A 12,720-nucleotide genomic window follows, 5' to 3' on the forward strand; every position below is an offset into this window, starting at 1 on the left:
ATACATATTTGAGAAGACAAAAAACATATTATGTGTTTTGTATTATGAAAGCAAAGGAAGAAAGGCACTTCATTGCAAAGTATAACAAATTCAGCCATTTAAATAGGAAGAAGAGTACAGGCTTCCAAGAAAATGAGTAGAATCCAACGACTAAGGAACCCTGAATTCTCGGAAGGATATAAGCACAAATGACGCCCTGGGCTGGAGGCATGAAGCTCTAATGTGTTGATCAACTCTGCAATGTTCTCTCCTTAAAAATTCGTCTCCCGTCAGATCTCTCAGTAGAATGCGTTGCTGCCGTGTGCTAGTCAGCAGCCTGCTGAAGTGTGCCTCGCTATGAAACTACTTCGCCATTAGTCACCCTCTTAGGTAAAACCCACGCAGGAGTTTCTAGACGCCACAGCCTGCTTTTTTCTGATAAATGAAACCTACGTTCTAGACATGATAGTTGCTCTTCTTCACCACCATGCTGCATTTTAGCAGCTCAGTAACGGGAACAGGCATGACCTAATCTGGCTGATGCCTTCTACAAACATATTCCTCATTTTTATTTTAGTGAACAGTGATATGGATCAAAACAAACTTTCAGATTCATATGTAAATGTCTTCCGTGAATCCCATCCACCTTCAGGAGGACGCTCCATGTCCTTTGCCCCTCAGACAACGTTGTCTTTGGCTCTTCTCTTTGGTCTCATGCTGTGACTTGGTCATCTGATGGCACCTCAAGCCTAGCCTGCTCACCCACCTGTGTCTCGGGCACCCACAAATGTCAGTCATTGAACACTGCCTCTGGTCTTTAAGAATCCCTCCTATTATCCCTCAGGGCCCCGATGCCACCCTGTTCTGTGGTCTCTGCAAGTGCTACCAGAGATTATCCTTTTCTTATAAGATGGCCAGTTTAGGATAATTTGCTCTGCTGTCTGCTTCCCCGGCCCCCGACTGGGCTTCCAGAGGCCATCCTAGGCTTCTGCCCCAGCTGTTCTCCAGCTGCACCCTGGAATTCAAACAGTAAGCACAGGAGAGCTTAGGTTGTGGACAATGATTTTCAGAAAGTGTCACCCATCTATCATATTTGAACATCCTGCACTGTAGCACTATCTTCCCGTTGTTCATCGATTTGCTTGAGTGGGCTCCAGTAACATTTCACAACAAATTGTGAGATTTGTTGTTACTGTGTTTGGCATATCAAATACATCATGGGTAGCTTGTCAGGCTTTGCCGAGCGGAGCGGGCGAGATACTCTCAATAGCTTGCTGGGCTCTCCGAGAGGGGCAGAGGAATCGAACCTGGGTCAGCCTTGTGCAAGGCAAATACCCTACCTGCTGTGCTATAGCTCCAGCTTTTTGAACATCCTAATCTCTGAAAATTGTTAGAAGAAGCAAGGTCCACATTCCTGAAAAACAAAGAATTGGGCCAGAGAGATGCCTCAAAGGGACGGAGCACATGCCTCACATGGAGAAGGACTAGGTCCTGAGCACTGCCAGGAACAATCCTTGAGTATTGTTGATGTGGTTCAAAAACCCAAACCAAAACAAAGAATGAACAATCATCTATAATAGATGATTATTAACAAATTATTACTCAATAGAAGAGAAAATACTATTATTTAATGCAGTGTGAGGCAAGTACTAAGTATCATAGACATATTTTGTAAGACACAATTTGACTTAAATACAAATACAAATAATATAAAATAATGGAGCCCAACTTTACTTCTGTACCTTGAGAGTAAGGGATTTTTCATTTTCTATACTGTCCATTTAAATAAAAAGTTGATTCTCAGTCTTCTTTCTGATTTAATCACATACTCAGGGAAGGAGAGATGCTAATATTCTGAGACAATATTAGGATCTGTGTATCTCTGATCAAAATTAACAGCACAAGACCGAGAGATAAGTTGCATTGTTATCTAACAAATGTGTCTATGAATGCTATCAGACTCTCTAATACTTTAAAAAATCTGGTATTGGCAAAGTGACACAGAATGGTGATTTATAAGATAAAATAAATGTTAACTACTACAAAATGAAAATGGTGGCCATGTCTTAGCACTTGGGTACCATGGACACCTTGAATTGCTTATTTGTTGTCTTAATGTAACTATATTACTTCTATAATATAGTTACATCAATGGACAAATGCATATCTTGTTTGATTTATACTATATTGAGGTTAAATCTATAAATTATAGGCAGTTGTATCATTGATTACCAGCTAGTAACCGATCTGGTAATCAATTATATTTTCATATGAATTGTGGGGAAGATTGATCAGATTTAATAATAATCAATTCTCCCCTAATGTTGCATTGCGTGGATTGTTAAAGAAATTTTAATGCTTTCTAGTGTTTAAAAAATTACTAAAAAGATGTCTATTATGTTGTTATGAGCTGAGGTGAATGGTTTTTTAACAAATCCATCTTGTCCCTAGTCAAAGGTCCATTGCTAGCCTCAATGCCAGAAGCTTCCTGCATTGGGAGACCAGTGCTGACATGGAGGCTGAGAGCAGGGTCCCAGTCAGGAGCCATGTGCTCTCCAGGGACATGTGGCATTCTCTGAGATATTTTCATGAGCCAGGACTGGGGGGTGGGCAGACGTGACAGTGTTGTGGCGATTGCTGAGCCCTTTACTAAGGACTGGGCAGTCCCTGGGAGCAGAGCCTGGCCAAACCCCATAGTTGCTAAAGGGATCTGGAGCGGCATCTGGGGTGGGTAACCCCTGGATCTTCTGGTTCCTGTGATTCTGAGCTATCACACGCAGCCCCAGGAGCTGGTGCTGAGTTTCCGTGCCCAGAGCAGCTCACATGGCAGAGCACAACATGGCTCAGGGAATGCGCAATTTCAAGTTGCAAGGAAATGGGGGTACTCGGAGAGGGTCCAGAAGGTGGGAGGACAGTGACTTCCTAGTACGTTGTGTATGGTTTCAGATGCACATGGGTTTACATATGCATGTGTTTATATGTGCATGTCTGTGTGTATGCATGTTGGAGTATCTTAAGAACAACACACTCCATTACATCAACACTCCTGCAATTTTCTTCCTGGGAAAGGGTATTCTCATGTGAGTGTTCTTGCTTCCCAACAGAGGAGGTGGATCTTGGGAATGAGAGCAGGTGTGGCCTGTGGTAGGAAGTGAGTCTAGGTGGCCAGGTCGGACCCTCTAGGGAGTATTTGGACTGTTTGTGCTCAGAAAAAGGTCTCTGTCCAGCTGCCTCAGACTTGGATCACTTCTACCCTTTAGGGGTAGCCAAGGGGTTTGTGGTGGATATTCCCACTCAGGTGGCCTGAAGCTTCTCTTAGACCATCTCTGTTCTGAAACTAGTTCTGCTCCATGAGTTTCCAGCTCAGAGATCCCCTGACGGCTGGCTGAGACATGGATTTTCTGAGCTTTCCAACTTGCACAGGAGAGAGAAAGAGAAACACGAAGCCCTCAGCATCTTCAACTTCGGCTATGGAGTAAAGGAAAGTGAATATGAAATAAAATTCTGTGGCGATGGTGTTAAACTATTTATCTAGGGAGGGGGAGCAGGGGAAGGAGAGAAAAAGAGAAAAATAACATTGAAAGATCCTTCTAGAAGTCTTTTTAAAAATCCTGAGAAACAAAGATCCAACATTATTGTGCGTTACTTCCGTTTTCACCATAGCGGTCTGGCAGATTTAAAATAGAACAAAAAGGGAGTAATTTTTGGATTTAGAATGTGATATGTTCTGTATGTGAACATGTTATGTTCACTTCTGTGTTCTGTAAAAATAATTTCTTATTGAAAGAGCAATCAGACATTGATACGTCCTTTCGCATGCATTTAGCTAGGCCAGAGAAAATGCCTGTATTCAGTTATGTCTACATACAGGCATCCTGCTGTATTTAAATTAGACTGGATTTAAGGGGACCGGCATTTTAGGAAGGGGGTGATCATAAGACAAAGCAAAAACGCTTTGAAAAATTTCAGCCCCCCCCGCCCCCGTCCCCACCCCAAGATGTCTTTACATATTCAATCTAATAGAGGAGAAAGAGAAGGAAACATTTCTCAAGTTTAATTTTCAACAAAACCTGAGTTTTGTTGTTGAAAAGAAGCGTTAAAGTTAGGGCAAACTTGCTACCAAAGTACCTGTTACTTTCTAGATGTCTCGTTATCAGAAAAATCTAGACCGTGGAGGCTGGAGCACAGAAGCTGCGCGGCCTTTCTAGCGGGCACTTTGATGCCTGCGCAGCGTGGGGGAGCCTGGACTTCGCACGCGCAGAGTCGCACGAACACCTGGCCAGACCACGCGGGGACTGACGGGCTGAGCCCACCCCTCCAAGTCTTCCTATGTGCCGTTATTTTTATTAGTTTCTCTAAAGAGCCGACTCTGCATGCATGCCCGTGCCCGCGGAGGCGCCTAAAAGGCAGCCCTTGGCTTCTCCGGAAACTTCCCTTCCAGCGGGGACCCCCTGGAAGGCGGGGCACTGGAAGGCGGGCCAGGAGGCTCCGGAGCCCAGCTAGGACCTCTCGGCCGGCCAGGTTCTGGCTAGAGAGGGGGACCCGAGAGCCCGAGGCGAAGTGGCGGAGCGGGCGCGGCCCCTCGCGTGGGAACTCCGGGAACCGACGCTAAGGGGCACCAGAGTCCGGGCCTGCGGCGCGGTCCCCGGAGCCCCCGCTGCGGACTCGGCGCCGCCGGAGCTCGGGACCAGGTCCCGGGTTCGAAGCCCCCAGAGAGTGCAGTTTTGGTTTCTTTGAGGGGCGTGGACAGGGCAGCCGAGGTCCTCGCGGGCCCCCGAGTTTGGGCGGCCGCTTCTCGGCTCTCGATACCGGGAGGGGAACGGGGCGCCGGGAGCGCGACGCTGTGCCCCGGTGGACACGCGCGCAGACCCCGGCGCGGACGCCCTGATGGGGCTCTCAGGGGTCCCCGCACCCCAGCCCTTCCCATCCCAGGTCTCCAGGGAGGAGCAGGGGGATTAGGAAGGCCCCAGTCTGCCCGTGGTCCCGCCACGCAGTGCGCAGTCGGACTCGGGTCTGGCGTAGTGTGTGTGTATGTGTATGTGTGTGTGTTCGTGCGCTTCTGTGTGTGCGCATTTGTGTGCGTGCGCATTTGTGTGTGTGCCCGTTTGTGTGCCCGTTTGTGTGTGTGGGCGCGTGTACGCGCGTGTGTGTACCCATTTGTGTGTGTGCGTTCGCGCGCCTGTGTGTTGGTGTGTGTGTACGCGCGGGTGTGCGTGTGTGCGCCTGTGTGTGCCCGTTTGTGTGCGTGTGCGCGTGTATGTGTTCGTGTGCGCATGTGTTTGCCCGTTTGTGTGTGTGCACCTGTGCGTGTGCTCGTTTGTGTGTGCGCGTGTGCCCATGTGTGTTTGCGTGTGTGCGTGTGCGCGGCTGTGTGTGCGCGCGTGTGTGCCCATTTGTGTGTGTGCGTGTGCCCATGTGGTGTGCCAGTTTGTGTGTGCGTGTGCGCGTTTGCCCATTTGTGTGTGTGCACGTGTGTGTGCCCGTTTGTGTGTGCGCGTGTGCCCCGTGTGTGTGCACGTGTGTGTGTGCCCATTGGTGTGTGCGCGCGCGCGCGTGTGTGCCCGTTGGTGTGTGTGCGCGCGCGCGCGTGTGTGCGCCCGTTAGTGTGCGTGTGCACGGTCGTGCGCGCCCGGGGGTGTCCCGGCGCCACCGGCCGGCGCAGGGGAGCGCGAAGCCGGGTCCCCGCAGCCCGCGGCGCGTCCCCGTCCTCCTCCCCCGCCCGGGCCGCGCCGGGTGCCAATGCGCCACGCGGGGCGCGCGGGGCGGAGACGACGCCAAGGCCGCCCCCACCCCCGCGAAAAGTGCTCCCGGACGAAGATGGCGGCAAGTTAGCCGGCGCGGAGATGCCGGTGGCCGCTCTCGGGGGGCGCAGCGCGGGCCGGGGGGTCCCGGGCTCGGCGGGAGGCAGCGTCCGCGCGCAGTAGCGCCCCCGCGGCCGCAGGCGCCGGGGCCATGGGGAGCCGCGCGCGGCCCGTGCCCGGCTGACGGCCGCAGGGGAGCTGCCCGCACCGCCCCGCCGTCCTCCGGGCCCCGCCGGGCCTCCGCGTCGCCCGCCCTCCGCGTTCCGCTCGCGCCCGCCGCGATGGGGTCGGCCGCCGAGTAGGGGGCACCGCGCGCGCCCGGCCGGCCGCCGGGGGAGGCTCGAGCAGCGGCGCGGGCCGAGGGGGCAGCGCGGACGCGGGGCCGGGCGGGGGCGCGCAGGGCCGACCCCCGAGTCCATGCCCGGCGCGGAGCCCGCGACCCCGCCGCCGCCCTCCCTGTCGGGTCGCCCCGGGCTGCGCGCTCGCAAAATATGACCAGGGGTGCTTGGATGTGCCGGCACGATGACGACGGCTTGAAGATCTGCCTGGCGGCACCCCGGGAGAACGAGAAACCGTTCATCGACTCGGAGCGGGCGCAGAAATGGCGACTGTCGCTGGCCTCGCTCCTGTTTTTCACCGTCCTGCTGTCTGATCACTTGTGGTTCTGCGCCGAGGCCAAGCCGAGCCGCGCGCGGGACAAGGAGCAGCAGCAGCAGCAGCATCAGCACCAGCGGCAGCAGCAGCAGCAGCAGCGGCAGCAGCAGCGCCCGCGGCAGCAGCATCAGCAGCAGCAGCATCAGCAGCAGGCGCAGCAGCGGCCGCGGCAGCCCGAGCCGTCGTGGCCCGCGCTCCCGGCCGGCATGGGGGCCCCCGCGCCCCGGCCGCTGGCCGCCCCCGCGTCCCCCACGCTGCCCCCGTCGCCGGGCGGCGGCCGGGGCCCCCGGGGCACGGGCAACCAGAGCCAGGCGCTGCTCCCGGGTCCCGCGGGCCGGCCTCTGTGGCGCCTGGAGACGTGCTACCCGCCGGGCGCGTCGTCGGGCCAGTGCTTCACCGTGGAGAGCGCCGAGGCCGTGTGCGCCCGGAACTGGAGTCGGGGGCTGGCCCCGGCGGCGGCGGGCGCGCTCTGGAACTTGTCGGATTTCTACCTTTCCTTTTGTAATTCCTACACACTCTGGGAGTTGTTCTCGGGGCTGGCCAGCCCCAGCGCGTTGAACTGCAGTCTGGATGTGGTGCTCAAGGAGGGCGGCGAGAGGACCACCTGCCGCCAGTGCGTCGAGGCTTACCAAAACTACGACCACCACGCTCAGGAGAAGTACGAAGAGTTCGAGAGCGTGCTGCACAAGTACTTACAGTCGGAGGAGTACTCGGTGAAATCCTGCCCCGAGGACTGCAAGGTAGGACCCGGCTTCCCCCACCCCCCTAAGGTGTCTGAACTTCCCGCGCGCCCTCCCTGCCCTGCCCTGCCCTGCCCTCCCCTCCCCTCGCCGCCTCCCCTTCTCGGCTTTGGGACTCGCATCGAGCTGGGACTCGCTGGTGTGAAGTTGGGGGTGTCTGTGGCACAGTCGCCGGCCCAGACCTCTGATACAATGCAACTAGAGTTTTCATTGATCTCTTAAGTCCCCGCGTTTCAAATGCTTTCTTTTAGAAAGGCGCACGGGTATGCGGCTGGTTGGGGGGTAGGGGGCATCTGTGGAATGTGTTCTGCTGACCTCAGGTCAAGTGGAGAGAGTCCCGGGCTGGAGCATCTTGGTTTGGCTCCGGGAGCTCACACCGACTGTGACAGTCACATCAGAAGGCCTGCGGAGCAGAGGGCAGGCCAAGGGGAGTGTCCAGGGAACCAGACGTTGGAAACGCGCCTTCCCCGTCGCGGGTTCCTCTGTTGGCGTGGGAAGTGTGGTGGCCTAGCCACACTTGGTTAGCTCGGATTTGCAGCCTTTGCTGGGACGTTGGCACACGTCTGGAAGTCCAGAGTTGTAGTTAAGTGTCTGGTGAGTGATGGTCAGGGTTAGGCTGTCTACCAGGCATCTTATGTAATTAGCTTGCCTGTTCAGGAGTCCCTTCGGTACTGGATGGCAAAGTGTTGAGGCTATCAGCAAATATGCATCCACCTCTCCAATGACTAGTGTTCTAGTGAGTGTAATCGCGGCTCTAGTCTGTCTGAGAGGCAAGTTTCTAACTTTAAGGACCAACTAACCCAGGGGGCCTTGTCCCAGTGGAGACACCGCTGTCCGTGGTGCTGAAGGGGGATGTGTCCTGAGGGTTGAAAATAAAGCCTCTGCAGTGACCTTTTAGTAGGGAAGAAATACGACAGTCTCAGTACTCCGTAATGTCCCACCCCATAACTTCTTCAGCAATACAATAAAACAGTATTGCTTTTCAAAAGAACTACATCAAGCTCCTTTTCTCTTCGCTCTCGCCCCATCCTTCACCAGGAGGGAAGAACTGAACCTCTTCTCTCTCACTTGCTCTGTACTAGGCTAGTGTCATCAAGGGCTGCAAGGATCAAAGGGCATCCGAGTGCTTTTGTAAGGAAACTAGGCAAAGAGGCAGCTATTTAAAATGAATGCAACCAGGAGCTGAAGTTTACTTTGGGCTGGTTGGTTGTGTTTCTGACAGTTAAGCTAAACTCCAACCGTTTTTTTTTTGTCAGTGTTAAGACTAGAAGCCGATCTTCTTTACATACATAACATTGGAGAATATTGAGTTTACAGCAAAATTTACAATGTTCCTTGACTGGATGACTATATCTTGAAATCTCCCACCCAATTTTCCCTTAAGCATACTACCATAAACCAGGCTGTAACACTGAACTTACTATTAATGATAGAATAAAGAATGACTGTTATATTTATTGCATAATTACCTATCTTGACAAATTCATCGTATCAGAATCATACTGATAAGGAAACTGGTGTTCTGCTAATTCTGCTACTAATACAAATGTCACAATATTTCCCATGTATTTATGACCAATTCGATTTCTTATAATACTTTAAAGCTACCTGCTTCACTGAGTCTATTGTCTCATAGACATTTCTAGTGATTCCAGTTTTTAGACGTTCTATATTTAAAAGAGGTAGAAAAAAATAAAAGAGGTAGACAAGGTCTGCCTCGTCACAGACTGCAGCACATTTCAAACATGTCTGTCATACGTTTATGTTCAGAAGTAAAAATTTTAAACATAATCAATATTTGTCTGCTTCTTTATCTGAATTACTTCTCAACTTTATGTCACCATTGAAGTAGTTGTACTGGAGGTTAAACTGGTTTATTCTATTTGGGCTACTTCTGGGTTATGTTTCTGTAGAAGAAGTAGTTATTCATTGTATGCACAAAGCATCCTATAAAATACCTTACTCCCTTTTACAAACATTTATTCTTCACATTAAACATTAAGCACATATTTTGATTTTATTTTCACCATAACACAATTTTATTTTTGATTTATGCAGTTCTTTCTTGGTTGTAGGACTTGTCAATTGAAACTCAATAACTTCAAAAATTAGAGTATCATAATTAATGTTCCTATGTTCTTGGTTAATCACTTATAAATTGATTTCTTAGGTCCTTAATTTAATATAAAACTTTTTATGATTCTGCAAAAGCAGACCAAATTTGTTTTTGGTGTGCTACCATGAACAAATGTACAAACTTTATTACCGGTCTTAAGATGCTACTTGTAGGCTTTGAAGATGTGTCAGAAATTCTTTCTAAGTACTTTTCCATATTTTAAACATATTAATAATGTAAAAATGACTCTCATAAGGGACTTGATTCAAGAAAACATTCCATATAGTTGTTGATATTTTAAGAAGGCTATTAGGTGATTAGTAATATATTGTGATTAGTTATATATTCATCACAAGCCTAATTTTCATCATTTTAAGTATATTTATGAAAGTTACAGATAAAATGAAAAGGAACATTACATTTAATCACATTAGTCACATGTTATTAGAATGAATATTTTAGAGGAATTAATTAATATGCAAAATCATTAAAATATTAATGCAATGATTTCTAACTTTTGTAAGTTAAACATATCATTAACTTTCAGTTCCACTTCTCCGCTTATTAAGAACATGCCCATTTATGGGTCCAATTAACATTGATTAGGTTTAATTTTGATTAATTTTTTAAATAGTTTTGACCTATTGTGCGAAGAAAGTTCTTAATATTTATTGACCTGATAGAATTGTGGGAGTCTGGTAGGAGTTGCATGCTCTTAGCAGTCCAATGTTCCAGAGTAATAGTATTGTAAACTTTATGTGGGAGCATTTAGTAGTAATAGATCATTTTCATCCAAGTAGTTTAACATCCTCAGAAACAAGTGTGTTATTTTCTTTAAAAGAGTGGAAACAGGCACATGTATCTTGAATAATGCTAGGAAATAAAGAGCCAGAATCATTGTCCATGCCATTACGCTGTAGCATTTTCATTTCCACGTTACATAAATCAAGTGCAGATTAAATACATTAAAAGTTAAACGATAGTCACTTTTATTTGTATTTCTCAGTAGCACTCTATAATGTGTATGACCATAACATGAATCCAGCAAAAATGCAAAATTCTTCATAGTGGATGGCAATATTTAAAACCCATGACATTGTAAGTTATAAAACTACACACGTATACATGCTTGACTTTGACTTGAATGTTTTTCTTGAATATGACATTATTTTACTTCAAGTAACCCTTAAAATAAGATATTTTAGATGTGGGATGTTTAAGGAACATGCGTTTCTATGTTTCCAAGAAGCATTTGGAGATCCTAGTAACTTTGTTTACTTAGGATACATGGGCCAGATGGTCAGAGACTTGGAGGTTAGGTTCTAACATAAACCATTGCATCATCTCTTTCCTTCTCTGAGAACAAATTATCATCTCAATACTTTATGAAAAGTATACATTTTCATATTCATATGTCTTCCACCTTATTTTAAAATGCATGCTGCTGCTTACTTTTATTTAATAGTCACTGACCAAAAAAATATAATAATAATCTGCCGGTATCAGGCATTGTCATACATGTGGTACTTGGAGCTTTTTGTCTTACTTTCAGGAACTCTTCATAAGCATTAACCAGTTTGAAAACACAGAATTTGGGTTACATAACATGCAATTTGGAGAGAAAAATAAAGACTTTAAAATTTTTTGTTTATTTTTATATTATGTACTCTGCAAAGCTTGTAAATGCAATCATTTGTTTCTTTTGTGCTGAACAATTCTCTCCAACAAATAGAGATGCTAAAACCTTTTCTTATGCAGTTAGGTTGCACATTGTCCATGCAAGATCGATCTTTTATAGCCTGCCTCTTTATCTATTTTTAAGTCTAATTTTCAGAGTTGAATTATTTTTCTGCAAAGGCAGCCTGACAATGAGATTCTCACTTTACCTTTTAGTAAGCCATTTATAAGGTAAAAATCATTGTCATAACCATCTTTATAAACAACATTAAATTTTTTTTGCTCTATGTGAAATATTGATTTATAATGTTTTATTTTTTTATGTGAAATCACCTGGATTTTTATTATAATATTAAAGGCCTGTTGTTTAACAGACTAACTGATGTTTGTTTTGACTTTGGACTTATAACTGAGTGAAATTAGTGGCTGGATAGGACATAATTGTAAACATTGGTTTTAATCACTTTTATTAGGTGAGTTTGACATTTACATCGGTAATGTAAATTAACATAGGAAGAAAAGAGAATCAAATATTGCTCTTGGTTTCACGATCCACTTTAAATCACATCTTAGATAGTAGTCCACAGACTGAACATGCAACAAATATACAGATACCCATTTCAGACTAGAGAACGTTTGACCTGAGTGATCTGTTCTGCTGCTTTCATTTCAGTTGCCAGTTTCCTACTGAAATCTTCAACTTCTGTGTTGTCACATCATAGCGGCACCCAGCATTTCCAGGCTTATATTGCTACACACAGCAAAGATGATACCCCAATATCAGGAGACATGGAGTCTAGGTAGGCAGTGACCTTTGGGGTCACACTGGCCTATCTATAGATGATGGAAAGTGACCCCCCAATGCTAAGAGATCTGGATTATTCATGGGCATGGCTTTTGGTGGGAGATCTTCCAGAATCTCCAGCACTGCTTCTCAGGTTTAAGGACCAAGTGTTAGCTGGAGTGAGAATATCTATCACCCCCTGCGCCCGTGCCTCAGTCATACATAGTTATTTTGTTAGCTGGACTGATGGTAGTGGAACACAGGCAGATTTTTAAAATCTTTATTTTTAATGGAAAGAGCAGTGAGCCTGAGATAGAAAGCAGAAAGTCAAACACGTAGTGATGGAGAGAGTAGGTGGACCAACGTGGGAAGGGAACAGGAGCGAAGGAGGTGGCTGAGGGGGCCCGTGGACTTGGTCTGAGGCTGGGCCTGTTCGCTTGAGTTTTTCCCTGTCAGAACTGAGTGTTTTGGAGACAAGTTCAAGGCTGAGCAAGTACAGGAGCACAGGGCCTGCGGCTCAGCCAAGGGCTGATGAGGTGAACTTGCTCTGAGTTGTTCCGGCTTTAATTTTAGTCTGCATTCATGGCTACATTTTGGACAATGTCTTTATTTTTTTTGTCGTCTTTCTTTCTATTTTTTTTTTTGTGTTTTCTTTTGTAGTTTTGATTTTTTTGCCTCCCCCTGGGGGTGCTTTGGGTTACTTCCTGCTCAGGGTCACTGGTGGTCTGGGAGGTCGTGTGGGAGAAGGGATCCAATGAGGGTTGGCTACATACAGGCACAGGTGTTAACCCCAGGGCTCTCTCTTGGGCCAAATTGGGACTCCTCAAAAATACAGAGTTGTCAAAAGAAAAAAAATCTTGCCTCTTCTTAGCATTTCACATGATTTCAGTCTATCCTTTCTTTGTATATTTACTCTATTAAAATTCAGAAATTACTAATTTTTTGTCTTTTTTTCCCATTGTGACAGGA

General features: G+C 47.4%; 1 protein-coding gene across 1 annotated transcript in view; it reads left to right on the plus strand.

Annotated features, from left to right (window-relative positions):
• The first annotated feature begins 6,116 nt into the window (after nt 1–6,116).
• NALF1 (NALCN channel auxiliary factor 1) overlaps nt 6,117–12,720 on the plus strand; it is a 598,303-nt gene continuing 591,699 nt past the window's right edge. The window contains exon 1 of the mRNA XM_056109832.1: nt 6,117–7,174. Coding sequence (XP_055965807.1) covers nt 6,272–7,174 — 903 coding nt within the window. The 5' untranslated portion in view covers nt 6,117–6,271. The remainder of the gene's footprint in view (nt 7,175–12,720) is intronic.

This window comes from Sorex fumeus, unplaced genomic scaffold (genome assembly GCF_029834395.1).
Source record: "Sorex fumeus unplaced genomic scaffold, SorFum_2.1 ptg000008l, whole genome shotgun sequence".
Taxonomy (NCBI): Eukaryota; Metazoa; Chordata; class Mammalia; order Eulipotyphla; family Soricidae; genus Sorex; species Sorex fumeus.